Source organism: Rana temporaria, chromosome 9 (genome assembly GCF_905171775.1).
Source record: "Rana temporaria chromosome 9, aRanTem1.1, whole genome shotgun sequence".
Lineage (NCBI taxonomy): Eukaryota > Metazoa > Chordata > Amphibia > Anura > Ranidae > Rana > Rana temporaria.
In genome coordinates this window covers 11,751,108-11,778,449 of record NC_053497.1, presented here as the reverse complement: position 1 = coordinate 11,778,449, position 27,342 = coordinate 11,751,108, and the positions used below count along the sequence as shown (strand labels likewise).

The 27,342-nt window shown below is 48.2% G+C and overlaps 1 protein-coding gene across 2 annotated transcripts; it reads right to left on the bottom strand.

The window, feature by feature from the left end:
* On the bottom strand, positions 1-25,755 carry LOC120913088 (ras-related GTP-binding protein A). Of its 2 annotated transcripts, none has more exons than XM_040322786.1 (10): positions 25,670-25,755; positions 22,113-22,156; positions 15,136-15,235; positions 13,210-13,276; positions 9,882-10,104; positions 7,181-7,276; positions 6,970-7,092; positions 6,780-6,871; positions 3,556-3,671; positions 1-1,310 (listed from the first exon to the last, which is right to left on the bottom strand). In XM_040322786.1, the coding sequence occupies exons 2-10, from the start codon at positions 22,137-22,139 to the stop codon at positions 1,213-1,215; spliced, it is 942 nt and encodes a 313-aa protein (XP_040178720.1). In that variant the 5' UTR covers positions 22,140-22,156; positions 25,670-25,755; the 3' UTR covers positions 1-1,212. The 2 variants fall into 2 exon arrangements, with proteins under 2 accessions (XP_040178720.1, XP_040178719.1); XM_040322785.1 differs by lacking the exon at positions 25,670-25,755 and adding an exon at positions 25,504-25,547.
* Positions 25,756-27,342: the final 1,587 nt, after the last annotated feature.

Sequence of the window (27,342 nt, the reverse complement as noted above, 5' to 3'; positions counted from 1 at the left end):
TTTAACAAGCATAAATATTTTATTCTGAAGCATAAAACGCAGGTGTTTTTATATAATAGTACAGTCTACTTTTCGCATCAAAAAAGTTCAATTTTATCCCAACTAAGATGAAGGACCAAATGCAATGTATAAACATAAAGGGACAAAATTAGAAGTCGTTTAAAAGGTCAGTCGTCATTTTCTTGTTTAAATCCAATACAAAGAATTCACATAACCATAGAGAGAGAGAGAAAGAAAGGTCAGAACCGATCCAAAAGCAGGACTACCCTAAAAAAGAAGAAGGATGATGTGGATGATGGTCCGGTCAAGGTAGGAAATCTGAACACAAAGTAACACCACAATCTTCCAACAGAAGACATTTTGGGTGCAAGCCGAGTGTTTACTTGCAGCGCAGAGACTCTCAGGTGTGATGCGGAAGTCGCCTGTGCTGGGTGATTAAAGGTCAGGGACTCGCTAATCTCTAAAAAGTAAAAACACACCCAATGACCCGTGTAATCAGGTACAGCCCCGTCTGTCTTCAGGAAGGGGGCTGGTAAAGCTGAACTCCAAGCAAACAAAAGGCAGGAGCAGCTTTACCCGCCAAAGGATTTGTATGTTTGTCCATCCAGGTCTAGGATTAGCAGCCAGGTAGAGAACAGCACCCATTACAGTTATAGACAGCAGAAGGAAAACAGTGGCGTCTTCCTCTCTCCACCCCAAGCCTGCTGGCTGGACAGTGAAAGAACAGCAGGATCATAATAAACATCATACCTCTGGCGTCTTCTCCTATCAGCATGACTGGATCCCGATCATGCACCCCCCCCTCTGCCAGGGGCTGCAAGAGGCTGACTCCAAGCCAAATGCTTACACCTGGGTGCATTTTAAGTAATGAATACCTAGCTGCAGGAATGTGTCAAATCTGCCTGGAGTTCAGCTTTAAAGTACTGACCACATGTATGCACATGAAGGGACAAACCGCTTTCATAGTGGTCAGATCACTAGCATGCCGCTGGCTTCCCCAGTCAGCAGCATTTGCATACATGGAAGCCAGGAGAATGAGGGGACCAGAAGACAGACCAGGGGTGAACATAAGTACACAGGGCACTAGGAGTCGTGTGCACTGCAGCTCACTGGCGTTCTTAAAAACCAAGAAAATTATACTGTAAATGGGGTGCTGAGGTGGGCGTCTCCATAACGAGAATGTCCTGGAATTAGTGACCTCGGCGTAAAACCTCAACGCATGAGCAGGCTGTGCTTAGGACCATCCACGCGTTCCAGCTTCTCAAAGTGTTTCCTTGCATTTCGTATATTTATTAAAGTTGCAGCTGAAGCTGTAAGAAAAAAAAAAAAAAAGTAAAATATATATTATATATACACACATATACACAAATGTGCTGAAAAACTCTTCTTACACTATAGTACAGTATATAGAAAGTACAAAAGGATTGCTGCACAAAAACGTATTGGAATGAAAAACAAACATACAAAAAGTGTATCAAAAGCGTGGGAATGGGCATGGGAATTTGTATCCAGTCTCTTGCCATTTTTGATTAAAGAGATCTTTGACACATGTGATGATGGATAATGACCTTGTTAATGCAATTGATTGCAATTATGCTTTCTTATAAATGTGGTGAAAAGAATACTTCAATTGTGACATGTTCCAATCTGAGGAAGGGCGCTAGCAATATAGCCTGAAACTATACAATGAAACGCTTTTATAAATAATTCTTTATTGGTTTTCCATTTCAACATCATTACAAAAAAAAAAAAACATTCCATCTTGCATACCTATATATAACAAAATAAACATACATTTCCCATCCCCATTCAAACCGGTCTCAACGTATTCTCCTAAACCCTAGTAAAAATTTTATATTTATTATCGTTATCTAGACTAGAGATTTAGCAGAGATAATTTTCGACCCGACCCTCCATATTGGCATAATCTGTAGAAAAGGGGAGAGAGGAGCCCAGGGTAACAACAAAACAAAAAAAAAAAAAAAAAAGAAGGAGGGGTTTGGGAGAAGAAAGAGGAAGAAAACAAGGAAAAACTACAGAAGGAGAGGAAAAGAGAGAGGAGAAAGAAGAAAGAAAAAATAAAAATAAAAAATAAAATAAAAACACCCTAAAGTGCATAAACCATTGACCTAAAAAGGAATCTACTTAGATAAATTATGCATGTGAACATGACCCTTAGGTCGTGCATCTTATATTAGTTCCTAAATATTGAAGTTGCCCACTCTATAAAGTAACAAAGTGCCAGTGCAATGTGTCTACAATGAAACGCTTTTGATACATTTTTTGTATGTTTTGCATTTCAATACATTTTTTTATATATCATTGGATACGATTGACAGCAGTGCGAGCCAATGGCTGCGCTGCTTTCAATCAACCAATGAATGAGCCGGGAAGACGGTCGAGAAGAAAACGCGTTCACGGCGCAGGACTTTCGAGGGGGGCGCTAATACTCCGATGTTTTTTCACCTTACTGCATAGAATGCATTAAGGTAGAAAAACATTTACCTTTAAGAGGGAAGTTTCAGGAAAAACATTTTTATTTTTTTAAAAAAACAACTTTGAAGCAAAATAATGGTCAATGCCCATCTGAAGCCTCCCCATCTCCCATCAATGCAGCCTGATCAATGTCCCTCTGCATCCCATCAATGCAGACTGATTAATGTAGTTTTTTCAGCCTCAATTTCAAACAGCCCGTGCAGGAAATCACCAAGTCGTCTCCTGTTTACTCAGCTCTTACACACACAGTCCCGCCATCGGCATTGGACCGGCTTCTGTGATAGGGAGTACACTGGTCCAATGGCAGCGGCGGAGGCGGGACTGTGTATGTGATGCGAGAGCTGAGAGAGTAAACAGCAAATGATGGCTCAGTGGATTCCAGCAGGGCTAGTCCCCCATTCGAGGTACACTAATCGAGAGAGAGAGAGATCAAGAGAGATCGTGAGATCGAGAGATCAAGAGAGATCGAGAGATCGAGAGAGAGATCGAGAGAGAGATCGAGAGAGAGATCGAGAGAGAGATCGAGAGAGAGATCGAGAGAGATCGAGAGAGATCGAGAGAGATCGAGAGAGATCGAGAGATCGAGAGAGAGAGGGATCGAGAGAGAGAGGGATCGAGAGAGAGAGAGGGATCGAGAGAGAGAGAGGGATCGAGAGAGAGAGAGGGATCGAGAGAGAGAGAGGGATCGAGAGAGAGAGAGGGATCGAGAGAGAGAGGGATCGAGAGAGATCGAGAGAGATCGAGAGATCGAGAGAGAGAGGGATCGAGAGAGAGAGGGATCGAGAGAGAGAGGGATCGAGAGAGAGAGAGGGATCGAGAGAGAGAGAGGGATCGAGAGAGAGAGAGGGATCGAGAGAGAGAGGGATCGAGAGAGAGAGGGATCGAGAGAGATCGAGAGAGATCGAGATAGAGATCGATTGAGAGATCAAGAGTATACACACACACACACCAGCCTTGCAAAAATTCAACAGAACCCTACCCCCTTCCGCATGGCACAACTGTGCTTTATTACAAAAAAAAAAATAGAAAAAATAAATAAAAATTAAACCACAAACTTACGAATTGAGGGGTCGGACATTACAACCATGACATAGGTGTTGGATGTGAAGATATCTATGAAAGCAGCAAAGTTGGAATTCCGGACTTCCATGCTCTGGAAAGAGGCCGCCAGTTTACTGTAAACAATAAGAAATACGTGACAGAAGAAAAAAAAAAAAAAAACTTTACTGTCAAAGTTCAGTGGTGGGGGGGGGGGGGGGGGGGTTTACATTTGCAGCAAGGACCTCCAACAACATGTGGCCATAGAAATGAATAAAGAACTCCGGCCAAGCCTCAGTTCACACCTACGTGTAATTCTGTGATAAACACCGCTCACTGCTGCCCTCTCCCCTTGTGCAGGGTGACTGGCCTGGCTCCGCCCCCCTCCTTTAGTTTTTTGCAGGCAGCCTGTAGAGGGTGGAACCTGCTGCCCCTCCCACAACCCAGCTATCCTTGTGCAGGGTGACTGGCCTTGCCTGCCTCCATTAGTTTTCTGCAGGCAGCCTGTAGTGGGTGGAGCCTGCTGGCCCCTCCCACAACTCAGCTTTCCCCTTGTGCAGGGTGACTGGTCTTGTGTCCGCCCCCTCCTGTAGGGCGCCTGTGGTGGGTGGGGCCACAGCTATGCGCAGAACAGCGAGGATGTCACCGCAGGAAATCTTTGAGTTTACACATGCATTGTGTGTACAAAAGTGTATTTATATACTGTAGGGATGATTTACTAAGACTTGAGAGTGCAAAATCTGGTGCACCTCTGCAAGGAAACCAATCAGCTTCCAGTTTTATTATCAAAGCTTAACATGTCCCTCGCCACCCCCCAGTGTATAGTAAAAGGTTGGCCAGGCGGGTGCACTGTTCTGAGAAGACCTCACTTTCCTTGTTGAGGTCAGAGGAGAATGGGCAGACTGGCTCCAGATGATAGAAAGGCAACAGTAACTCAAAAAAACGTTTGTTACACCCAAGGAATGCAGAATGCCATCTCTGAACGTACAACACATCCAACCTTAAAAATGGGCTACAGCAGCAGAAGACCACACCGGGTGCCACTCCTGTCAGCTAAGAACAGGAAACTGAGGCTACAATTCACACAGGATCACCAAAACTGGACAATAGAAGATTGGGAGAACGTTGCCTGGTCTGATGAGTCTGGATTTCAGCCGTGGTGGGGTCAGAATTTGGCTCATGGATCCATCCTCCCTTGTATCACCGGTTCAGGGTGGGGGTGTAATGGGGGAAGGGGGGGGGGGGGGGGCGAGTATTTTCTTGGCACACTTTGGGCCCCTTAGTACCACTTTTTAATCAGCATTTTTTAATCACTACGGCCTGCCTGAGTGATGTTGCTGACCATGTCCATCCCTTTACGACTCCAGTGTCCCCATCTTCTGATGGCTCCTTCCAGCAGGATAATGTCACCATGTCACAAAGCTTTAATCATCTAACCACTGGACAATGAGGTCCCTGTCCTCCAATGGCCTCCACACCTCACCACATCTCATCCTATAGAGGCACCTTTGGGATGTGGTGGCACAGGAGATTCCCATCATGGATGTGCAGCCTGTCTAAATTGGCCCCAGTACACGAATGTGAGTTAGGGACCTTAGATCGTAAGCTCCTTGAGGGTAAGGACTGATGTGAATGTATAGTACAATGTAGATGTAAAGCGCTGTGTAAATTGACAGCACTATACAAGTACAGTGGTACCCCCGGATTGCGATTAATGAGCTTTTGGCAATACAAGCAATTATTTAAAACACATCTCTCCCGAAGGTTACTTTTGGGTATCGCCGCTCCGCTGCAGTGATTGGCCGAAAATGGGATGACGTCACTCCGCGCATGCGTGCTGGAGCCGTTTTTCACGGCATGACCCCGGCTTGGAACGGCACAGAGTGCCCTTTCAAGACGGCGCATGCCCAAAAGGCAGCGGTGCTCGGGGAAATTGCAAATACCTACACGGTCTCTGAGATATTGCAAGCACCTACAGGTAAGCCTTATACTAGGCTTACCTGTAGGTGCAACTTCCCCAAAGGGGTTTACAACAACTTTGAGGGCCAGTTCACACCAGACGCAGTTCCGTGTGCATTTTTTTCTGCCCCTCTCCCCTGCCTTTGTTGTTGCCTCTCCCCCCCCCCTCCCACCTGGTGGTGCGGCCTCGACGCGCAGGTTGTGACCTCTCTTAGGCCTAGGGGGTGTCTCTCCATCTTATGCCTCCCTTTGGAGTCTTTTCCAACTGACCCAGGGGGTTCCTTGTCCCCCCTCCCCGCCGGTACCCCAGTCCAGAGTTGTATTTTGATGGTGTGGCTCGGTGCCCGGTCCCGGTCTGCTCCTCGACATGTGTCTTGGTAAGTGGCATCTTTTGGTTACGTCATTGTGTATTATATCCATGCAGGAGGACTACCTACACCCAGTTATCTATACTTATGTTTGGGGTAGATGGGTCCTCCTTGTGTTTTTTGTTACATAATTTACTTATTTGTATGTATTTTCTTTTTAGAATCTATGGCTGCATTTAAATTATTGCTCCCTGAAGAAGACTACTATTAAGGTCGAAACGCGTAGGTTTTTTTGCCCATAGTGTTTACATGTACACAGTACTGTTTAATCTGTATTCAATATTAATTGTGTGACCTTTTCCTTGATTGATTTTTTTCTGTCAAGCTCATATCCCGAGTCTTCCATTTGGGGCTCTCTTTTTAAATATTCTATCAAATAAAATTTCTACTTTTTTACCAACTTGTATATTCTTTATAATTTGCTGCCAACTTGTATATTCTTTATAATTTGCTGCAACTCAAAGCCCCTAGGGGTAATTTTTTATTTTTTCAAAATGCATGCACAGTGCATATCTGCACCATAAACTGACTGCATGGTGCCAACTAGAGCCATTGGACTACATGGAAAACACTGTGCATGCATTTTTTAGTGCAGAAAAATAAGGCACACAAAACTGTATGGAACTGCGTCTGGTGTGAACTAAAGGGCCAGTTCACACCAGACGCAGTTCCGTGTGTTTTTTTCTGCACAAAATGCATGCAGTGTTTTTCATGTATTCCAATGGCTCTAGTTGGCACCATGCAGTCAGTTTCTGCACCGGAAACTGACTGCATGGTGTGAACTAGAGCCATTGCAATACATAGAAAACACTGTGCATGCATTTTTAGTGCACACGGAACTGCGTCTGGTGTGAACTGGCCCTAAATGGTAAACATTGCCTGGAGTTAGTAAATGAAAAGCTTTGATAACTTTCTTACCTGCAACTTAATTTGAACTGTTTTATAATGTTGCTAATCTTCTCAAACCTATGAATGTCCCTCTGTTCCTTACACTGGTAGTGCGATATTACCTTAAAAAAAAAGAAAAGGAAAAATCTCAGTTAGAAAACATTTAGCATAATAGTAATATTCATAATAATTGCAGATATACTGTGCACAGATCTCTCACCAGAAAAGTCGCTCTCTCGAATAGCAGTACTTCATCGGCCTCGATGATCTGAGCGAAATTCCGCAGGTTGGATTCCAGCTGCTGCACATTGGGAATGAGCTGATAGACGATGCTGGACCAGGCCTGAGCACAGAGGAGAGCGCCAATCATTCATACCGCTGTCATTGTACTAAACTACGCATGTTACATGGCAAAGGCCGGATTTAGGTACCTTGTATAGAGTCTCATCCCAAATAGAGGTCCTGAAACACGCACAATCCAAAGGTCTGGAGAGACGCCTCAAATCCTCTTCTCGCTCCTTAAATATCTGGGGGGGGGGGGGGTTGGAAGTTAATAGTAAATCTCTCCAGTTGGGACATTGCAATACATTTCCCCCCCCCCCCCATTTTTGTTCAGTAAAATGGAACGTGTTAGAACAGTGGTTCTTAACCTTGTTGGAGGTACTGAACCCCACCAGTTTCATATGCGCATTCACAGAACCCTTCTCAATTTGAAAAATAAAATATGATTTTGCGTGTGATGGGCACAGTGGCTGCATGTGATGGCATAGTGAGGCCGAGAATATATATATATATATATATATATATATATATATATATATATATATATATAAATTCCACTAGTCAGGCAGGCTCCTCGAGACTAGTCCTTGCCTCTCTAGCTCGTCACATGCAGCGCCGACACACAGCTCTCTGCGCAGCACTCCGAGCCCCCCCCCCCTTCCGGCCGTGAGTGGAGTGACGTCACGCCGCTGAAAGGGACCAAGAGACTCTTTCATAGGGGGAGTAAACAGGCTGCAGCAGACAGGAAAGCGAGCCGGGAGGCGACAGTCCCGGATGCAGTAGTTCACGCGGCACACAATTTGTACAGTGCCGCTGGCCGCACTGGCGGCCATGGCAGAGCTTCACCTGCGGCTGCGCCCCCCTATACGAAATGGTATCGCCCAGGGCACCCATCCGCCCCTGCCCTGTGTGACCTCCGCCGAACCCCCGAGACTCACTCACCGAACCCCTGGGGTTCGATGGAACCCAGGTTAAGAACCACTGTATTAGAACCTCTAAGACAGTGGTTCTCAACCTGGGGGTCGGGACCCCCATGGGGGTCAAATGTTGATTTTCCAGGGGTCACCAAATCCTGGGCTGTTCCTGAAGCCCGTACCACTCTCCCAGCCTTTGTGCGGCTGCCCACCTGGGCTGTCCCTGGAGCCTGCGGAAGCCCCCCTGGTCTGTCCCTGGAGCCTGCGGAAGCCCCCCTGGGCTGTCCCTGGAGCCTGCGGAAGCCCACCCGGGCTGTCCCTGGAGCCTGCGGAAGCCCACCCGGGCTGTCCCTGGAGCCTGCGGAAGCCCACCCGGGCTGTCCCTGGAGCCTGCGGAAGCCCACCTGGGCTGTCTCTGGAGCCCGTAGCCGCCCACTCAGCCTCTTCACAGCCACCCATTCAGATCACGGCATGGCTGGGGGCAGAGACTAGAGGTCAGTTGACTGGTGAGGAATGTGAAGTGGGAGGGGCTGGGGGAGACCCTATCTCCTGAGAGAGCTAGAAAGAGAGAGTGGTACATCCTAAAATGTACCATAAGGAGTTTTAATACTGTACAAGTGGAAAGGACTCAGGGAGCGCTAAATGTTCGTGGGTTAGGGGTGCAAATTACTTGTCTTGCCTTGGATGCTGACAACTCACGCTACGAAAATAATTTTACTGTTAGTGGGTCCCCACAACTTTTGGAAATTTTATTAAGGGGTCACGGCACTAGTAAGGTTGAGAACCACTGCTCTAAGAGATTAAAGCCAACGTCAAATCTGTTTTATAAATTGCCTTCCCTGGTTCTTCGCTCCCCTTAGGCCTCATGCACACTGGACATTTGACATTTTTACAGCAGCCGCTTTTGGCTGTAGACATTTTTTGTACAGTAATTAAACTCTCCATGTTATCCTATGTGTCCATACACACATAGGCTGTTAGCAGTTTTGGGCAGTGGCGTTTTTGAGCAGCAAAAAAAATAAATAAAAAACACACACACCACAAACACCCAAAATTAGTGGGTTCTAAATAGAGCTGCACGAATAATCGTCAAGAATCGTTATCGCGATTTTTTTCCCCGTTGCGATCTTGACAAAGTATTTCTGATCTTTCTAGGCAGAGAATTCTCTGCTCTACTGAAGCCACAGCTTTCAAAAGGAAGAAAAAAAATCCGGGCAGTCTGCCCGGTACCACAACATTCTTTAGCAGTGGAACTTAAAGTGATACTAAAATGTTCCCTTTTTAACAAAACAAGTCATACTTACCTCCACTGTGCCCCCACGAACATCCTCTTCTGGGGTCCCTCACGGCTCCTCCCTGCATTAGATAACCCTCTTGGGAGAGAGCTTCTCCTAGGGGGCGTTATCTTGCGGGTGCATTCCTGAGTCATACACTCAGCGTCTGTCCTCAGGGCCCACTAACAGGCCAGGTTTGCAAGATAACTGAAATACATCACAGGTGATATTTGCTGCTCAGTAATTGCAGTATTCTAGTCCGCATCTCCCCAAAGGTAATACATAAAATCTGGCCTGTTAGTGGGCCCTGAGGACAGGGTTGATAACCAGTGCTTCAACTCAATGTTTCTCAACTCCAGTCCTCATGTCCCCCTCAACAGGTCAATGTTGTCAGGATTTCCCTCAGATGAAAAAAATGGCTGTGGTAATTACTAAGGCAGTGAAACTAATCAACTCAACTTTGCAAAATAATGGAAAGCCTGAAAACATGACCCGTTAGGGGTAATTGAGGACGTTTTTTTTTTTTTTTTTTTTTTAAAGCAAACACACCTAGCCCTGCCTGCTGCAATTTCCATTAAGGAAGTGCTCACCGGAGCTGTACTTTATGCTGAACCCTTATGCCTGGTCTCATGAAAGAACTTACAGACCGACTCCGTACTCACCAGATCTCGTTGATCTTCCTGCACCAAATCCATCTTGTGTACCAGACAAAACACTTTGGCATCGGGAGAGTTCTGCAAGATGGCTTCTAAACAGGACTGATAGTAATGCATGTCTTTCTCCAGCTCGCGGCTCTCAACGTCAAAAACGTAGATGAGAACTTCCACGTTGCGGAATATGTTGTCCCGCTGACTGGTGAAGTAATTCTCCATGAACGTGTCCTGACTGAACGACAACAAAACAGATTACTCCATCTGCTCTGCAATAATTAAGCTGGTTATTTCTTAATATCAAAAGCATGCAGAGAGTTCAATACTTTCAAAGAATAGGTTGTAGATGGGCAACAGCAACTGGCCACTGCTCCACCTGTAGATCGTAAAAAAAACAGCACCCCCAACTGGCCACTGCCCCCATCTGTAGATGGGAAACAGCACCCACAACTGGCCACTGCCCCCCCCCCCCCTGTAGATGGGAAACAGCACCCACAACTGGCCACTGCCCCCCCCCCCCTGTAGATGGGAAACAGCACCCCCAACTGGCCACTGCCCCCCCTGTAGATGGGAAAAACAGCACCCCCCCAACTGGCCACTGCCCCCATCTGTAGAGGGGAAACAGCACCCCCAAATGGCCACTGCCCCCCCTGTAGATGGGGGAAACAGCACCAACAACTGGCCTCTGCCCCCATCTGTAGAGGGGAAACAGCACCCCCCAACTGGCCACTGACCCCCCCCCCCCCTGTAGATGGGAAACAGCACCAACAACTGGCCACTGCCCCCCCTGTAGATGGGGGAAACAGCACCCCCCAACTGGCCACTGCCCCCCCTGTAGATGGGGGAAACAGCACCCCCCAACTGGCCACTGCCCCCCCTGTAGATGGGGGAAACAGCACCCCCCAACTGGCCACTGCCCCCCCCCCCCCCCTGTAGATAGGAAACAGCACCAACAACTGGCCACTGCCCTCCCTGTAGATGGGGGAAACAGCACCAACAACTGGCCACTGCCCTCCCTGTAGATGGGGGAAACAGCACCAACAACTGGCCACTGCCTCCCCTGTAGATGGGGGAAACAGCACCAACAACTGGCCACTGCCCCCACCTGTAGATAAGAAAAACAGTACCAATAACAACTGGCCACTGCCTCCCTGTAGATGGGAAACAGTACCCACAATTGGCCACTGCTCCCCCCCACCTGTAGGTGGGCAACAGTACCCCCCAACTGGCCACTGCCCCCATCTGCAGATGGGCAACAGTACCCCGCAAACTGCAGAAGGGCAATGGTACCCCCCAACTGGCCACTGCCCCCACCTGTAGATGGGCAACAGGAACAACTGCCCACTGGCCCCACCTGTAGATGGGGAACAAGCCTTCTAGAATCTTCAATAACCAGTTGCCAACCACCCTTTAGCAGTTTTACCGCTATAGAGCAGCCACGCTGTGCAGGATAATGAATACACACACACACGATCCTGAACTTCCAGGTAGAGGGTGCCAATACATGCCGCCAGCGGCTCACTTCGGCTGTCCACTGGCACCCGCTGATCATTCGTTACACAGGCAGAACGGTAGTCTGCCTATGTAAACAAAACAGATCGCCATTCTGTCAGTACAGAAGACATGGGTTCTGTGTTCCTGCAAAGCAGAGACATGGATTCATGCCTTCCCCTAGTAAAAGCACCCACCCCCCCACAGTAAGAAACCACTGGCTAGGTACACAGTTAACCCTTTGATCGCCCCTGATGGTAACCCCTTCTTTGTGTCATTAGTACAGTGACCATGCATATTTTTAGCACTGATCACTGTATTAGGGTCACTGCCCCCCCCCCCCCCAAAAAAAAAAAAACACGAAGAGGAGAGTCCAAATTTTGTTTGGGAGCCACATCGCACGACCGCAGTGCCGAATCGCAAAAAGTGGCCTGGTCTTTGACCAGCAATATGGTCCGGGGCTTAAGTGGTTAAAGTGGATGTCCGGCAAAAAAAATATTAAAAGCCAGCAGCTACAAATACTGCAGCTGCTGACTTTTAATATTAGGACACTTACCTGTCCTGGAGTCCAGCGCCGTCCGCAGCAGAGTATGAGCGATCTCTCGTCACTCTGCTGCCCCCCCCCGCTATCCCCTGTGAGGGAACCAGGAAGTGAAGCGCTCCGGCTTCACTGCCTGGTTCCCTATGGTCGCGCTGCGCCCGCCGATTGACTCCCGCTGTGTGCTGGGAGCCGAGTGTTCCCAGCACACAACGGGGAGGGGGGCGACGGGATGTGATGCAATGCCCTTTAGACAGGTATCTGCACCCCCCTCCCCCCTGAAAGGTGTCAAATGTGACACCGGAGGGGGGGAGGGTTCCAATCAGCGCGAGTTCCACTTTAGGGTGGAGCTCCGCTTTAAGATGCATTATCCATTAAAAATAATAAATAGCTCTTGCTGCAATACTCAGTATCAATCCAGAGAGTTTCCTTTTCTCCTGCCACTAGGTGTCCTTAGTGTTATCCCCAGCATCATTCAGCCCAATTTCTCCAAGAGAACCGACACAGCATCCTCTGCCACTCCGCTCTCTCCTATCAGGATGCTTTTGGTCATCACATGAACTGACTCCTTATGACGCTTCTCCCTTTCACATCCCAGCCCTGCTATAAATGGACTACAAGAGGCTGATGATACCAGGCCACACTCAAGGTACGGACACTTTTTATTTTATAAAAGGAAAGTGGTTCCCGGTCATGTGGTCACTATGACTAGCTGTGTCAGTGGTAATGCGATTAAGAAGCCCATCTTACCAGGCTCCTGATTGTAAACAGTGACCAGGAGCCGTCAGTGTGGTCACAGTACTGGAGGTGAACTCCCAGCACAGAATAGAGGCCGGCTCTACCCATGTATGGGGCAGCACAGCGTTAAGACCCCCTGCTGTTCTGCCACATATACACAAGTGCAGGGGGGTCAATACAGTAAAACCTTGGATTGCGAGCATAATACGTTTCAGAAACATGCTTGTAATCCAAAGCACTTGTATATCAAAGCATTTTTTTTTTTACAGGGTATAAAAGAGAAGAGAGGCGCCTCTAAGTGTAGCAATAAGTTGCTGAATGTTGTACCTTCCTTCATTAAATGTAACCATAGTGCTACACTTAGAGGCTCCTCTCTTCTTTTTTATACTCCGTTGTGACATGACGCTACTCTTATATCAAGACATCGCTTGTATATCAAGGCATAATTTATTAAAACATTTCGCTCATCTTGCAAACCAAGGTACTCTCAAACCAAGGTTTTACTGTATTTGGTTGAAATGGAGTATAAAACATCTACTCAGTATTGTACTTGCTTAGGAATACTGTACTTACCCACCGCAATCCCAAAGATTTAACACCAGGTTACCCAAGAATCGCACATGAGAGTGTTCAACATCAACTGCAAAAAAAAAAAAAACCCACAATGGTTACATTGGGGGGCTGAGGTTTGTTTACATAAAATATATGATTAGCCACTTGCCCTCTGGAAGATTTACCCACCCCGTACTCATGACCAGGCCATTTTTGCGATAGGGCACTGCGATACTTTAACTGACAATTGCACACCCTGTAGCCAAATAAAATGTATGCCCCCCCACCAATAGAGCTTTCTTTTGGTTTTATTTGATCAGCACGTTTTTTTGCGCTATTAAAAAAAAAAAAAATCCTCAAATTTAGGCCAATATATATTCTGCCACATGTTTTTGGTAAAGGAAAAACGCCCAATAAGCGTCCCGTATTTATCGGGCTATAACATGCCACAGCGTATAGCGCGCACCCCCGAACTTGAAGGAAGATTCCTGCAAAAAAAAAATACTTACAGTTTGGATGCCCCTCGTTGGTGTCTTGCCCGTGGTCCATCGCGTCCTGCCCGTCGTCCATCGGCGGCCTCGTCCAGTCCGGCGTCCTTCTGCAGCCATCCCCGCTTCCCGCGCTGTGTTCGAACCACTGCGCCGACATATACCGAGCAGAGTACACTCGGGCGAGCCCGGCTCCTCTCGCATAAACGACGTACAGGACCTAGACGACGTGACCGCGAGAGGAGCCGAGCATGCCCGACTATACCCGAGTGTACTGCGCTCGGTATATGTCGGCGCAGTGGTTCGAACAAAGAGCCGATCGGCGTATATCGCGCACCCACGATTTTGCCCTGTTTTTCAGGGCAAAAAAGTGCGCGGTATACGCCTATAAATACGGTATATTGTTTGCGAAAAAGTTATAGCGTCTACAAACTATGGGGTATACACTGGGAATATTCTTTTTTTTAATACTAGCCATGGCGGTGATCAGCGACTTCCAACCGCACTGCTATATTGTGGCGGACAAGCGGATACTTTTTGGGGACCAGTGACACTAATACAGTGGATCAGTGCTAAAAAATATTCACTGTCACTGTAGTAATGACACTGGCTGGGAAGAGGTTACCATCAGGTAAGAAGATCCATTACTTCCCCCACTGACAGGACAGAGCTCTGCCTTGTTTACATGTTGCGCTTGTCCAGGATGATCAGTGGGTATCGGTGGTAATCTATTAGCAGGAACCTGCTGATCAGATTTTGTTGTGTTAAAGCAGGAGTTCACCCGAAAAAAAAAAAAATCATCATTAGATTTAGGCTAATTAAGGGAAGCAGAAATGGGTATTTTTTTTTTAAATCAATGCCGTACTTACCGTTTTAGAGATAGATGTTCTCCCGCTGCTTCCGGGTATGATCTTCAGGACTGGGCGTTCCTATTTGATTGACAGCCTTCCGACGGTCGCATACAGCGCGTCACCAGTTGCCGAAAGAAGCCGAACGTCGGTGCGGCTCTATACAGCGCCTGCGCACCGATGTTCGGCTACTTGCGGAAACTCGTGACGCGCTGAATGCTACCGTCGGAAAGGCTGTCAATCAAATAGGAACGCCCAGTCCCGCAGCCCATACCCGGAAGCGGTGGGAGAACATCTATCTCTACAACGGTAAGTATGGCATTGATTTTAAAAAAAATACCCGTTTCTGCTCCCCTTAATTAGCCTCAATCTAATGTTAAAAATGTATATTTTGGGTGAACCTCCACTTTAAGTCCCACGCGCCCCCTACCCAGAAGTGACAAAAATCACATACTAGGTATGTGATCTGGCACAGCAGGGCCAACTTTCCGCCGTATATCCAAGTTATACAAAAAAAAAAAAAAAAAAAAAATCGGCAAGCGGTTACATTGTGGCTGTTTGTTTATATCAATATAAACGTTTTTTGTTTTTTTTTCTAAGCAAATACTTACTTGTGGCTCCCAGGCGACGAGTGTCCCGTGCGATGTAATTTGCAAAGATAATGGATCTCATACTGGTCTTCCCGGACCCGCTCTTCCCCATCAACAGCACCTGTAAAATAGAATGGTTCTCTTCATAAGTCACCATATATGATCCACCTGTAAAGAGCGCGATCTTACATTTTATTTTTTTATGTAAACTCTATAAAACCTCCATCTAAATGTTGTACCTTCATTAAATGTAACCATATTGCTACAACCTCTTTTTTTTTTTTTTATACTCGGTTATGATGTGACGCTACTTGTATATCAATTTTTTTTGTATTTGTCATTAAAAAAAAATAATAAAAATATACAAACACGTTTGTAATATCTGCCACTCCCCGAAAAAAAAAATCCCTGCTGATCCTGCCAAGTATTGTAACCACTTAAGACCCGGACCAAAATACAGCTAAAGGACCTTGCCCCTTTTTGTGATTCGGCACTGCGTCGCTTTAACTGACAATAAATATCCCCCAAAAATATATAAAAAAAAAAATATATATCTTTTTCCTCAGTTTAGGCCGATACGTATTCTTCTACCTATTTTTGGTTAAAAAAAAAAAAAAATTGCAATAAGCGTTTATCGGTTGGTTTGCGCAAAATTTATAGCGTTTACAAAAAGGGGGATAGTTTTATTGCATTTTTATTATTATTTTTTTTCTTACTACTAATGGCGGCGATCAGCGATTTTTTTCGTGACTTTATGGCGGACACATCGGCCAATTTTGACACATTTTTGGGACCATTGTCATTTTCACAGCAAAAAATGCATTTAAAATGCATTGTTTATTGTGAAAATGACAGTTTCAGTTTGGGAGTTAACCACTAGGGGGCGCTGATGTGGTTATGTGTTCCCTAAAGTGTGTTTACAACTGTAGGGGGGTGTGGCTGTAGGTGTGACGTCATCGATTGTGTCCCCCCTATAAAAAGGGATCACACGATCGATGCAGCTACCACAGTGAAGCACGGGGAAGCTGTGTTTACACACGGCTCTCCCCGTTCTTCAGCTCCGGGGACCGATCGCGGGTCTCCAGCGGCGATCGGGTCTGCTGGTCCCGGAGCTTCGGACCAGGTCGCGGGAGCGCGCCCGTGACCCACGGCTGGGTACATCTACAAAACGTACATGTGCCCAGCCGTGCCATTCTGCTGACGTATATGTGCAGGAGGCGGTCCTTAAGTGGTTAAGGGGTTGTAAAAGTAAAAAAATGTTTCCTTAATATCTTCCTTTACCTTAGTGCAGTCCTCCTTCACTTACCTCATCCTTCCATTTTGCTTTTAAAATGTCCTTATTTCTTCTGAGAAATCCTCACTTCCTGTTCTTCTGTCTGTAACTCCACACAGTAATGCAAGGCTTTCTCCCTGGTGTGGAGTGTCGTGCTCGCCCCCTCCCTTGGACTACAGGAGAGTCAGGATGCCCACTAACACACAGCTCCTTTATCTGCAACATAGAGAGCGTCCTGACTCTCCTGTAGTCCAAGGGAGGGGGCGAGCACGACGCTCCACACCAGGGAGAAAGCCTTGCATTACTGTGTGGAGTTACAGACAGAAGAACAGGAAGTGAGGATTTCTCAGAAGAAATAAGGACATTTAAAAGCAAAATGGAAGGATGAGGTAAGTGAAGGAGGACTGCACTAAGGTAAAGGAAGCTATTTAGGAGGAAAAAATTTTTTTTCCCTTTACAACCCCTTTAAGTTGAAACTAGATTTGATTTTAACGTCTAAGGGACTTGTTTCTTTAGCCCGGGATCACACATACGCAATGAGGGAACCAGTGCGATTCCAGTGCCAGTTTCCCGTATCGCATCTTTCCTGCAAACCGCTGCCAGTGTCAAAGTTAATGACACCCTAAAAAAAAAAAAATCGTTTCACAGATCGCAGTTTATCATTGAAAGAAAATACCGCACACCATACATCTGTAAGCTCACAGATTCAAGAGATGTCCTATAAATTTCTATCTAGGTCAGTGGTTCTCAACCTGGGGGTCGGGACCCCCTTGGGGGTCAAATGAGGATTTTCCAGGGGGTCACCAAATCCTGGGCTGTTCCTGGAGCCCGCAGCCACCCATTTAGTTCACGACATGGCTGGGGGGGCAGTGACTAGATGTCAGCTGACGTGAGGAATGTGAAGTGGGAGAGGCTGGAGGAGACCCTATCTCCTGATTTCAGCATAGATGTCACTTCTGCGAGACACCACAAAGTCTGAGACACCGTGAATGCGGAGTAACCCTACCTGTGATTATAGTTGCCATTAAAAGTCCCCACTACAGTTCTCAGATCAGCAGATGACCTTGATTAAGAGCACCTAAGTTCACTGATCAGAACTCCCCCCAGCACTGCCACTGATCCCAACTCCCCACCAGCATTGCCATTGATCCTATTTACCCCACCAAGAAATAAGAGAAGGAATAAAAATAGAGACTACATGGAAGGGAGAGAAAAAGAGGGGAAGGAACAAAGAAAAGGGGAGCAAAAGATGGCTAGAGAGGCATGGGGGGGGGAAAAAAGGGAAATAAAGGAGAACAAATAGAAAGAGGGGTACATCCTCAAATGTACCATAAGGGGTTTTAATACTGTATGAGTGAAAGGGACTCAAGGAGCGCTAAATGTCCATGGGTTAGGGGCACAAATTACTTGCCTTGGATACTGACGACCCACGCTACGAAAATAATTTTACTGTTAGGGGTCCCCGCAACTTGGGAAATTTTATCAAGGGGTCACGGCACTAGAAAGGTTGAGAACCACTGATCTAGGTGGTATAGAACCCCAGTAAGATTGGCACAGATGTATAGGCTTGCGGACAGTAGGTGTTGGAGGGGATGTGGACAGGAGGCCACCCTACTCCACCTGTGGTGGTCATGCCCAAAGATCAGAGGATTTTGGCAAGAGATTTCCCCTTGGGTTGGAAGGCTATCTCGCGAGGAAATAGAACTGACACCTTTAAACTTCCTATTCCGCGGGTCAGCGAGGTCCATGGGATCATATAAGGAGAGCATTACGCCTCATTTATTAAATGCGGCAAAATTATTAATACCTAGATTATGGAAACAGGATAAAAGGCCTACTATTCTTGAATGGAAGAGAGAAGTGAATTTAATTATGGAGGCAGAAAGATGGATTTCCAGGGTTAAAGATAGAAAGGAAAAGTTTAGAGTAATATGGTCAGAATGGGAAAAACTCTCGCTAGAGATTGAATAATTTAAGGAGCTGTAGGAAAACGTAAGTGGATAGCCTGTTGGGGGGGGGGGGGGGGGGTGGAGACTAATTTGTGTGTCCTTTTTCTTTTCTTTTTTTCTTCTTTTTTTTTTCTTTTTTGTTTTTTTTTTAGCTCTCAATAAGAATTCCCGTGCGGCACTGGGGGGGCACAGAGGGTGGGACGGGGATATATTACATAATAAGGTGTGTGTGTGTTTTTTTTTCTTCCGGGGTTTGTGTGTGGAATAGAGAAGGGAAGAAGGGTGGGATATAAAAAGTGGGGGGGTAAGTTATTAGTGGTTTTATGGCCTTCTGGCGGCCTCAGATTTTAAACACTTGGTAAAAGTGTTTTTAGGGGATGGGTTAACAAGGAATAAGGAATAATGGGGAATAAGTTATAGAATGGCTTTTTAGAAGCCTCATATCTAAGGAGTCAATTTTTTATTTTTTTATTATGTTTTTTTTTGGGTGTTTGGAGGGGAGGGGGGGGGGTGAGAGCCGCTGGGAATAAGTGAGGGTGGGGGGGGGATAATTTTTCTCCCCTTTTTATTTTTTTTTTATTTTTTTTATTATTTTCTTTTCCTCTCTTTATTTCCCCGGGGGGGGGGAGACGGGATATAGATAAGGATGTTTATTGTACAATGGTGTGATATAATGTAACATATTGTTAAATGGAAATGTTGAAAAATTAATAAAAATTTTGATAATAAAAAAAAAAGAAAGAAAATACCAAATTCTGGATCTTCTTCAGAAAAGTAATGGGGGGGGGGGATTGCCTCTCACTTCCTGTTTGGCTGTGGGACAGGAAGTGAAGGGAAATCTCTATGGGACACAGATGGCCAAAAACAAAAAAAAAAAACACACTAACAGAAGTTATGACCCTCCCTTACTCTATCCAAAAAATAAAATACCCCGGGTTACAAACAAGATTGGGTCTGTAGGTTTGATCTTAAGCTCTTCGGGCCCGCGCTACAGACAAAAGACGTCCACAGCGCGGCACTCAATTGCCAGGACGACGTCCTCCTGTTTACAAGTTCCCCGCGCGCCACACTGGGCGCGCATCGGGAAAAATCCATTCCCGCGGCAGCCGATGCACGTGCCTGGCAGCCGCGATTGGCATTTGCAGAGCCAGGGACGTGGATCTCTGTGTATAAACACAGAGATCCGCGTCCTGTCAGTGAGAGAGCAAAAATTGAGTACTGTCCGTGATACTTTTTTTTATCTTATTTTTTATTTATCTGATCACATCGGATATTATAGCAAAAAGTAAAAGATAGTGGGCCAGATTCACATATCTTTGCGGGGCGTAACGCATGTCTTTTACGTTACTCCGCCGCAAGTTTTCAGCGCAAGTGCTTGATTCACAAAGCACTTGCCTGTAAACTTGCGGCGGCGTAACGTAAAGACGTCCGGCGCAAGCCTGCCTAATTCAAATGGGGCGTGTACCATTTAAATTAGGCGCGTTCCCGCGCCGAACATTCTGCGCATGCTCCGTTAGGAAATGTCCCGCTGTGCTTTGCGCGAAATACGGCGCCCTGTGTTACGCAACGTGCGTAACGTACTTTCGTATTCCCGGACGTCTTGCGCAAAAAAACGCGGGAACGACGGCCATACTTTAACATGGCCGGTCTAAATGTAAGCCATGAAAAAGCAGGCTTATGTTAGCGACGGGAAAAACCGACTAGCGACAACGTAAGAGAATGCGACGAACGCGCGTACCTTCGTGGATCGCCGTAATCAGCCAATTTGCATACCCGACGCAGAAAACGACGCGAACTCCACCCAGCGGTCGCCGAAGTATTGCATCCTAAGATCCGAAGGCGTACGCCTGTCGGATCTTAGCCAAAAGCCATCGTATCTCTGTTTGCGAATTACAAATTAAGATACGACGCGGCAAATTTGAAAGTACGCCGGAGTATCAGAACATACTCCGGCGTACTTCTTCTCTGAATCTGGCCCAGTGTTTTTTTTCAAAATTGTTTTTTTTTTTTGTTTATAGCGCAAAAAATAAAAACCGCAGAGGTGATCAAATACCACCAAAAGAAAGCTCTATTTGTGAAAAAAAAAAAAAAAAAAAAAAAAAAAAAAAATTAATTTGGGAACCACGTCGCATGACCGCGCAATTGTCATTCAAAGCGCGACGGCGCTGAAAATTGGCCTGGGCAGGAAGGGGTGGAAATGCCCGGTATTGAAGGGGTTAAAGCGGAATTCCACAAAAAAAAAAAAAAAAAATGAAACTTCCGCTTTTCGGAATTCCTGCCCCCTTTCAAAAAGGGGGAGGGGCGGGGGAGAGCAGATCCCCGAGTAATACAGGTATTTGCTCCCACTTCTGGGCATAGATCGCCGCGGCTCCTCCTGAATTTAGAAAATTTGGGGTTGTTGTGGAAACTTCCTGTTGTCTCCCTCCGTTTTGTAAGTCGGATGTTTATAACCCCCGGGGGGGGACCGCCTGTAGTTCTATTTTCATTTTTCTTTAAGCCGCTTAGTAGACGCCCCCTACGTATTCTTATGTCGTAGCGCAGGGTTCATTTCGCCAACAAATTTGCGATTTCGCTTTCGCCACATTCTAGTCTTCTAAAAGAACGGTCATTTAGTAGACACAGTGGGCCAGATTCACAGAAGAGATACGCCGTCGTATCTCTGAGATACGATTGTCGTATCTATGCGCCTGATTCATAGAATCAGGTACGCATAGATAGCTCTAAGATCCGACAGGTGTAACTGTGTTACACTGTCGGATCTAAGCCCCCGTTCACACCTAGGCGTATATACGCCTGTAGTGCGACGCCGCTGCAGCCCCGAGACGCCAGAGGGATGATTTAACATGCACGGACCTTTTTTTCCAGGCGGCTTTCGGCATAGGAGATGTGAACCATCTCCATAGAGGGGGTGAAGGCTGCATTCACAATCGCGGCGTTTTGTCGCCGCAAATCGCGGGACAAAACGCCGCTATTTGTCGCCGCAATTCGCGGGACAAAACGCCGCTATTTGTCGCCGCAAATTTGCGGGACAAAACGCCGCTATTTGTCGCCGCAAATTTGCGGGACAAAACGCCGCTATTTTGTACGCCGAGGTGTGAATGCAGCCTTAGGCTGCAATTCTAGGCCGGCTGCTAGGTGGCGATTCCATTGCGGTCGGCGTAGAATATGCAAATGACTCGTTACGGCGATTCACGAACGTCCGCTTTGCCCGTCGATCTAAATTCACGTTGTTTCCGTAGCGATACGCGTCGTAAAGTTAAGGCTGCCCTCTAGGTGGTCTAGCCAATGTTAAGTGTGGCCGTCGTTCCCGCGTCGAAATTTCACGTCGTTTGCGCAAGTCGTCCGTGAATGGCGCTGGACGCCATTTACGCTAACGTCGAAACCAATGACGTCCTTGCGACGTCATTTAGCGCAATGCACGTCGGGTAATTTGACGGACGGAGCATGCGCAGTACGTTCGGCGCGGGAACGCGCCTAATTTAAATGGCGCCCGCCCCATTTGAATTAGGCGGGCTTGCGCCGAGCGGATTTACGTTACACCGCCGCAAGTTTACAGGTAAGAGCTTTGTGAATCAGGCACTTACGCTGTAAACCTGCGGCGGTGTAACGTAAGTGGGATACGTTACGCCGCCGCAGCGTAACGTATTTGTACCTGAATCTGGCCCATATAATTTGGTGGATGAAATGAAGAGCGGTGGAACGTTCGCACAGAGATGACACGCGGTGATGAGATGAGGAGCAGCGGGGAGATTTACCCCCCCAGGGGTGACCCTTACCTTTTTCTTCATGGCTGAGCTGGGCATCACACAGAGGGAGGAATCTGCACACAGAACACAAAGGGTTACTATACACATCACCCCTCCCCCAACACTCCCACATAGGGACAACTCCCCCAGAACTGATGATTTGGGAAAAGGGAACCCCCCCCCCCCCCCCCCCCAATAATGGAGATCATGGCGGATTACACCACAGAATTCCAGGTCTACATTTATTGGGCTTGGGTTAGGGATCGGGTATCTATAGAGAGACAGCACCCGGACAAAATGAGGGCCACTGGGGGGGGGGGGGGGGGGGAGTTTAGCTTAGTCCCTACAAAATGAAGGGTGGGAGTCCATATAAAAAGAAGGGTGAGAGGGGGGGGGGGGTGTCCCTTCTAATGGACAGGCGGGGAGGGTGTCCCTAATAATGAAGGACAGGGAGGGTGTCCCTAATAATGAAGGACAGGGGGGGGGGGTGTGTCCCTAATAATGAAGGACAGGGGGGGGGGGTGTGTCCCTAATAATGAAGGACAGGGGGGGGGTGTCCCTAATAATGAAGGACAGGGGAGGGTGTCCCTAATAATGAAGGACAGGGGAGGGTGTCCCTACTAATGAAGGACGGGGGGGGGTGTCCCTACTAATGAAGGACGGGGGGGGGGGGGGTGTCCCTACTAATGAAGGACGGGGGGGTGTCCCTACTAATGAAGGACGGGGGGTGTCCCTACTAATGAAGGACGGGGGGTGTCCCTACTAATGAAGGACGGGGGGTGTCCCTACTAATGAAGGACGGGGGGGGGGGGTGTCCCTACTAATGAAGGACGGGGGGGGGGGGGTCCCTACTAATGAAGGACGGGGGGGGTGTCCCTACTAATGAAGGACGGGGGGGGTGTCCCTACTAATGAAGGACGGGGGGGGTGTCCCTACTAATGAAGGACGGGGGGGGGGGTGTCCCTACTAATGAAGGACGGGGGGGGGGGTGTCCCTACTAATGAAGGACGGGGGGGGTGTCCCTACTAATGAAGGACGGGGGGGGTGTCCCTACTAATGAAGGACGGGGGGGGTGTCCCTACTAATGAAGGACGGGGGGGGTGTCCCTACTAATGAAGGACGGGGGGGGGGTGTCCCTACTAATGAAGGACGGGGGGGGGTGTCCCTACTAATGAAGGACAGGGGGGGGGGTGTCCCTACTAATGAAGGACAGGGGGGGGGTGTCCCTACTAATGAAGGACAGGGGGGGGGTGTCCCTACTAATGAAGGACAGGGGGGGGGGTCCCTACTAATGAAGGACAGGGGGGGGGTGTCCCTACTAATGAAGGACAGGGGGGGGGTGTCCCTACTAATGAAGGACGGGGGGGGGTGTCCCTACTAATGAAGGACAGGGGGGGGTGTCCCTACTAATGAAGGACAGGGGGGGGGTGTCCCTACTAATGAAGGACAGGGGGGGGGGTGTCCCTAATAATGAAGGACGGGGGGGGGGGTGTCCCTACTAATGAAGGACGGGGGGGGGGTGTCCCTACTAATGAAGGACGGGGGGGGGGTGTCCCTACTAATGAAGGACAGGGGGGGGGGTGTCCCTACTAATGAAGGACAGGGGGGGGGGTGTCCCTACTAATGAAGGACAGGGGGGGGGGGTGTCCCTACTAATGAAGGACAGGGGGGGGGGGGTGTCCCTACTAATGAAGGACAGGGGGGGGGGTGTCCCTACTAATGAAGGACAGGGGGGGGGGGTGTCCCTACTAATGAAGGACGGGGGGGGTGTCCCTACTAATGAAGGACGGGGGGGGGGGGGTGTCCCTACTAATGAAGGACAGGGGGGGGGTCCCTACTAATGAAGGACAGGGGGGTGTCCCTACTAATGAAGGACGGGGGGGGGGTGTCCCTACTAATGAAGAACAGGGGGGGGGTCCCTACTAATGAAGGACGGGGGGGGTGTCCCTACTAATGAAGAACAGGGGGGGGGGGGTATCCATACTAATGAAGGACAGGGGGGTCCCCTAATAATGGAGGACAGGGGGTCCCTAATAATGAAGGACAGGGGGTCCCTAATAATGGAGGACAGGTGGGTCCCTAATAATGAAGGACGGGGGTCCCTAATAATGGAGGACAGTGGGGGTCCCTAATAATGGACAGGGGGGTCCCTAATAATGGAGGACGGGAGTCCCTAATAATGGACAGGGGGGTCCCCTAATAATGGAGGACAGGGGGTCCCTAATAATGAAGGACAGGGGGTCCCTAATAATGGAGGACAGGTGGGTCCCTAATAATGAAGGACGGGGGTCCCTAATAATGAAGGACGGGGGTCCCTAATAATGGAGGACAGGGGGTCCCTAATAATGGAGGACAGGGGGGTCCCTAATAATGAAGGACGGGGGGGTCCTTAATAATGAAGGACAGGGGGGTCCCTAATAATGAAGGACAGGGGGGTCCCTAATAATGGAGGACAGGGGGGTCCCTAATAATGGAGGACAGGGGGGGTCCCTAATAATGAAGGACAGGGGGGTCCCTAATAATGGACAGGGGGGTCCCTAATAATGGAGGACAGGGGGGTCCCTAATAATGGAGGACAGGGGGGTCCCTAATAATGGAGGACAGGGGGGTCCCTAATAATGGAGGACAGGGGGGGTCCCTAATAATGGACAGGGGGGGTCCCTACTAATGAAGGACAGGGGGGGTCCCTACTAATGAAGGACAGGGGGGTCCCTAATAATGGAGGACAGGGGGGTCCCTAATAATGGAGGACAGGGGGGTCCCTAATAATGGAGGACAGGGGGGTCCCTAATAATGGAGGACAGGGGGGTCCCTAATAATGGAGGACAGGGGGGGGTCCCTAATAATGGAGGACAGGGGGGTCCCTAATAATGGAGGACAGGGGGGTCCCTAATAATGAAGGACAGGGGGGGTCCCTAATAATGGCGGACAGGGGGGTCCCTACTAATGAAGGACAGGGGGGTCCCTAATAATGGAGGACAGGGGGGTCCCTAATAATGGAGGACAGGGGGGTCCCTAATAATGGAGGACAGGGGGGTCCCTAATAATGGAGGACAGGGGGGGGTCCCTAATAATGAAGGACAGGGGGGTCCCTAATAATGGAGGACAGGGGGGGTCCCTAATAATGGAGGACAGGGGGGTCCCTAATAATGAAGGACAGGGGGGGTCCCTAATAATGGCGGACAGGGGGGGTCCCTAATAATGGAGGACAGGGGGGGGTCCCTAATAATGAAGGACAGGGGGGGTCCCTAATAATGAAGGACAGGGGGGGTCCCTAATAATGAAGGACAGGGGGGGGTCCCTAATAATGAAGGACAGGGGGGGTCCCTAATAATGGAGGACAGGGGGGGTCCCTAATAATGGAGGACAGGGGGGGTCCCTATATACATATATGAAGCACACAGGTGGTCAGCGGTTGTACCTGAACTCCCCGCCGCCTCTCTGTCCTCCCCCTCAGGCTCCATCTCCCTCCCCTCCATGGTGCTCTCTCTGTCCTCTGCTCCCGCCATTTCTCTCTCTCACACCTCTTCCCTCCCCCCCTTATACCCCCCAATAATACTCATCCCTATCCCAGAACTCCACTCCACCTCACACACCGCGCACCGACACCCGGATGTCTCCCCGTCACATGACTACACACGAGCATGCCTCACGTGACTGGCTTGGCAGTGGGCGGGGCGAAATCAGCGAAGGGGACGTGGGTGTAGTGGGCGGGGCAACGTCGGCTGAGCTAAAAGCGGCGAAAGGGGCCGTGGGTGTAGTGGGCGGGGCGACGTCGGCTGAGCCGCTGCTAGGGGCGGAGCTGCGTGGGGCTGTGCTCTCTGTATAGGACAGGTGATGGAGGACTGCGCATGCGTTGTAGAAGAACTTGTCTGACTTTTTTTCTTTTCCTTTTGTCAAAGATAATGCAAAATCATCTCACTTCTTTGTAAATAATATTTTAAGACTTTTCATTTAATTGTAATTCTTTTGTTTGGTGAACATGCCAGGCTTCCTGTGAAAGGGTGACACCTCTGCTACCCGGTGTCTCATTGGAGGAGCAGGGTTGTCACCCTCCCAAAAATCCACACCCTCCAACTGAGAGCCAGCAGCGCCTTCCAAAGGGTCCCCAGAGCTGTGATTGGAGGGCCGTGGACTGACCGCTATGGTATGCCCACCTGTCACTGTCTCTGCAAGGTCCATGAATATCATCTCCTCCCTGGGGGAAAAATATATCAATTTTAAAAGCCTCCCCCCCCCCGAGAAGAAACAACATAGCATATGTTAACCAACTGAGCCCCGGAAGATTTACCCCCTTAACCACTTCAGCCCCAGGGACCATTTTGCTGGCCAAAGACCAGAGCACTTTCTGCGATTCGGCACTGCGTGGCTTTAACTGACAATTGCGCGGTCGTGCGACGTGGCTCCCAAACAAAATTGACGTCCTTTTTTTCCCACGAATAGAGCTTTCTTTTGGTGGTATTTGATCACCTCTTCGGTTTCTATTTGTCGCGCTATAAACAAAAATAGAGCGACAATTTTGAAAAAAAATCAATAATTTCTACATTTTACATTTTTGCAAAACTTTTTTTCCTCAGTTTAGGCCGATACGTATTCTTCTACATATTTTTGGTAAAAAGAAAAACGCAATAAGCGTTTATTGATTGGTTTGCGCAAAAGTTATAGGGCCAGATTCACAGAAAAAGTACGCCGGAGTATCTGATGATACTCCGGCGTACTTTCAAATTTGCCGCATTGTATCTTTATTTGTAATTCACAAACAAAGATACGACTGGCGTACGGCTTCGTAACGCCTTCGGATTTTAGGATGCAATACTTCGGCGACCGCTGGGTGGAGTTTGCGTAGTTTTCCGCGTCGGGTATGCAAATTAGCTGTTTACGGCGATCCACGAAGGTACGCGCGTTCGTCACATTCTCTTACGTCGTCGCTAGTTGGCTTTTCGCGTCGCAAAGTTACGGCTGCTATTTCATGGCTTAGATTTAGACCAGCCATGTTAAAGTATGGCCGTTGTTCCCGCGTCGAATTTCAATTTTTTTTTTTTTTTGGCGTAAGACGTCCGGGAATACGAAAGGACGTAACGCATGTCGCCGTTCAAAAAACACGTCGGGGCGCCGTAATTTCGCGCAAAGCACGGCGGGAAATTTCCTAACGAAGCATGCGCAGAACGTTCGGCGCGGGAACGCGCCTAATTTAAATGGTACACGCCCCATTTGAATTAGGCGGGCTTGCGCCGGATGGCTTTACGCTACGCCGCCGCAA

Bases quoted from the DNA above. Each gene is read 5' to 3' on its own strand.
- LOC120913088 (XM_040322785.1), bottom strand. From the start codon at position 25,546: ATGGAGCCTGAGGGGGAGGACAGAGAGGCGGCGGGGAGTTCAG. The intron at 15,236-22,112 runs GTAAGGGTCACC...TCTATTTTACAG, and splicing joins GCTCAGCCATGAAGAAAAAG to GTGCTGTTGATGGGGAAGAG. The intron at 3,672-6,779 runs GTAAGAAAGTTA...TATTGTTTACAG, and splicing joins CAGTTCAAATTAAGTTGCAG to TAAACTGGCGGCCTCTTTCC.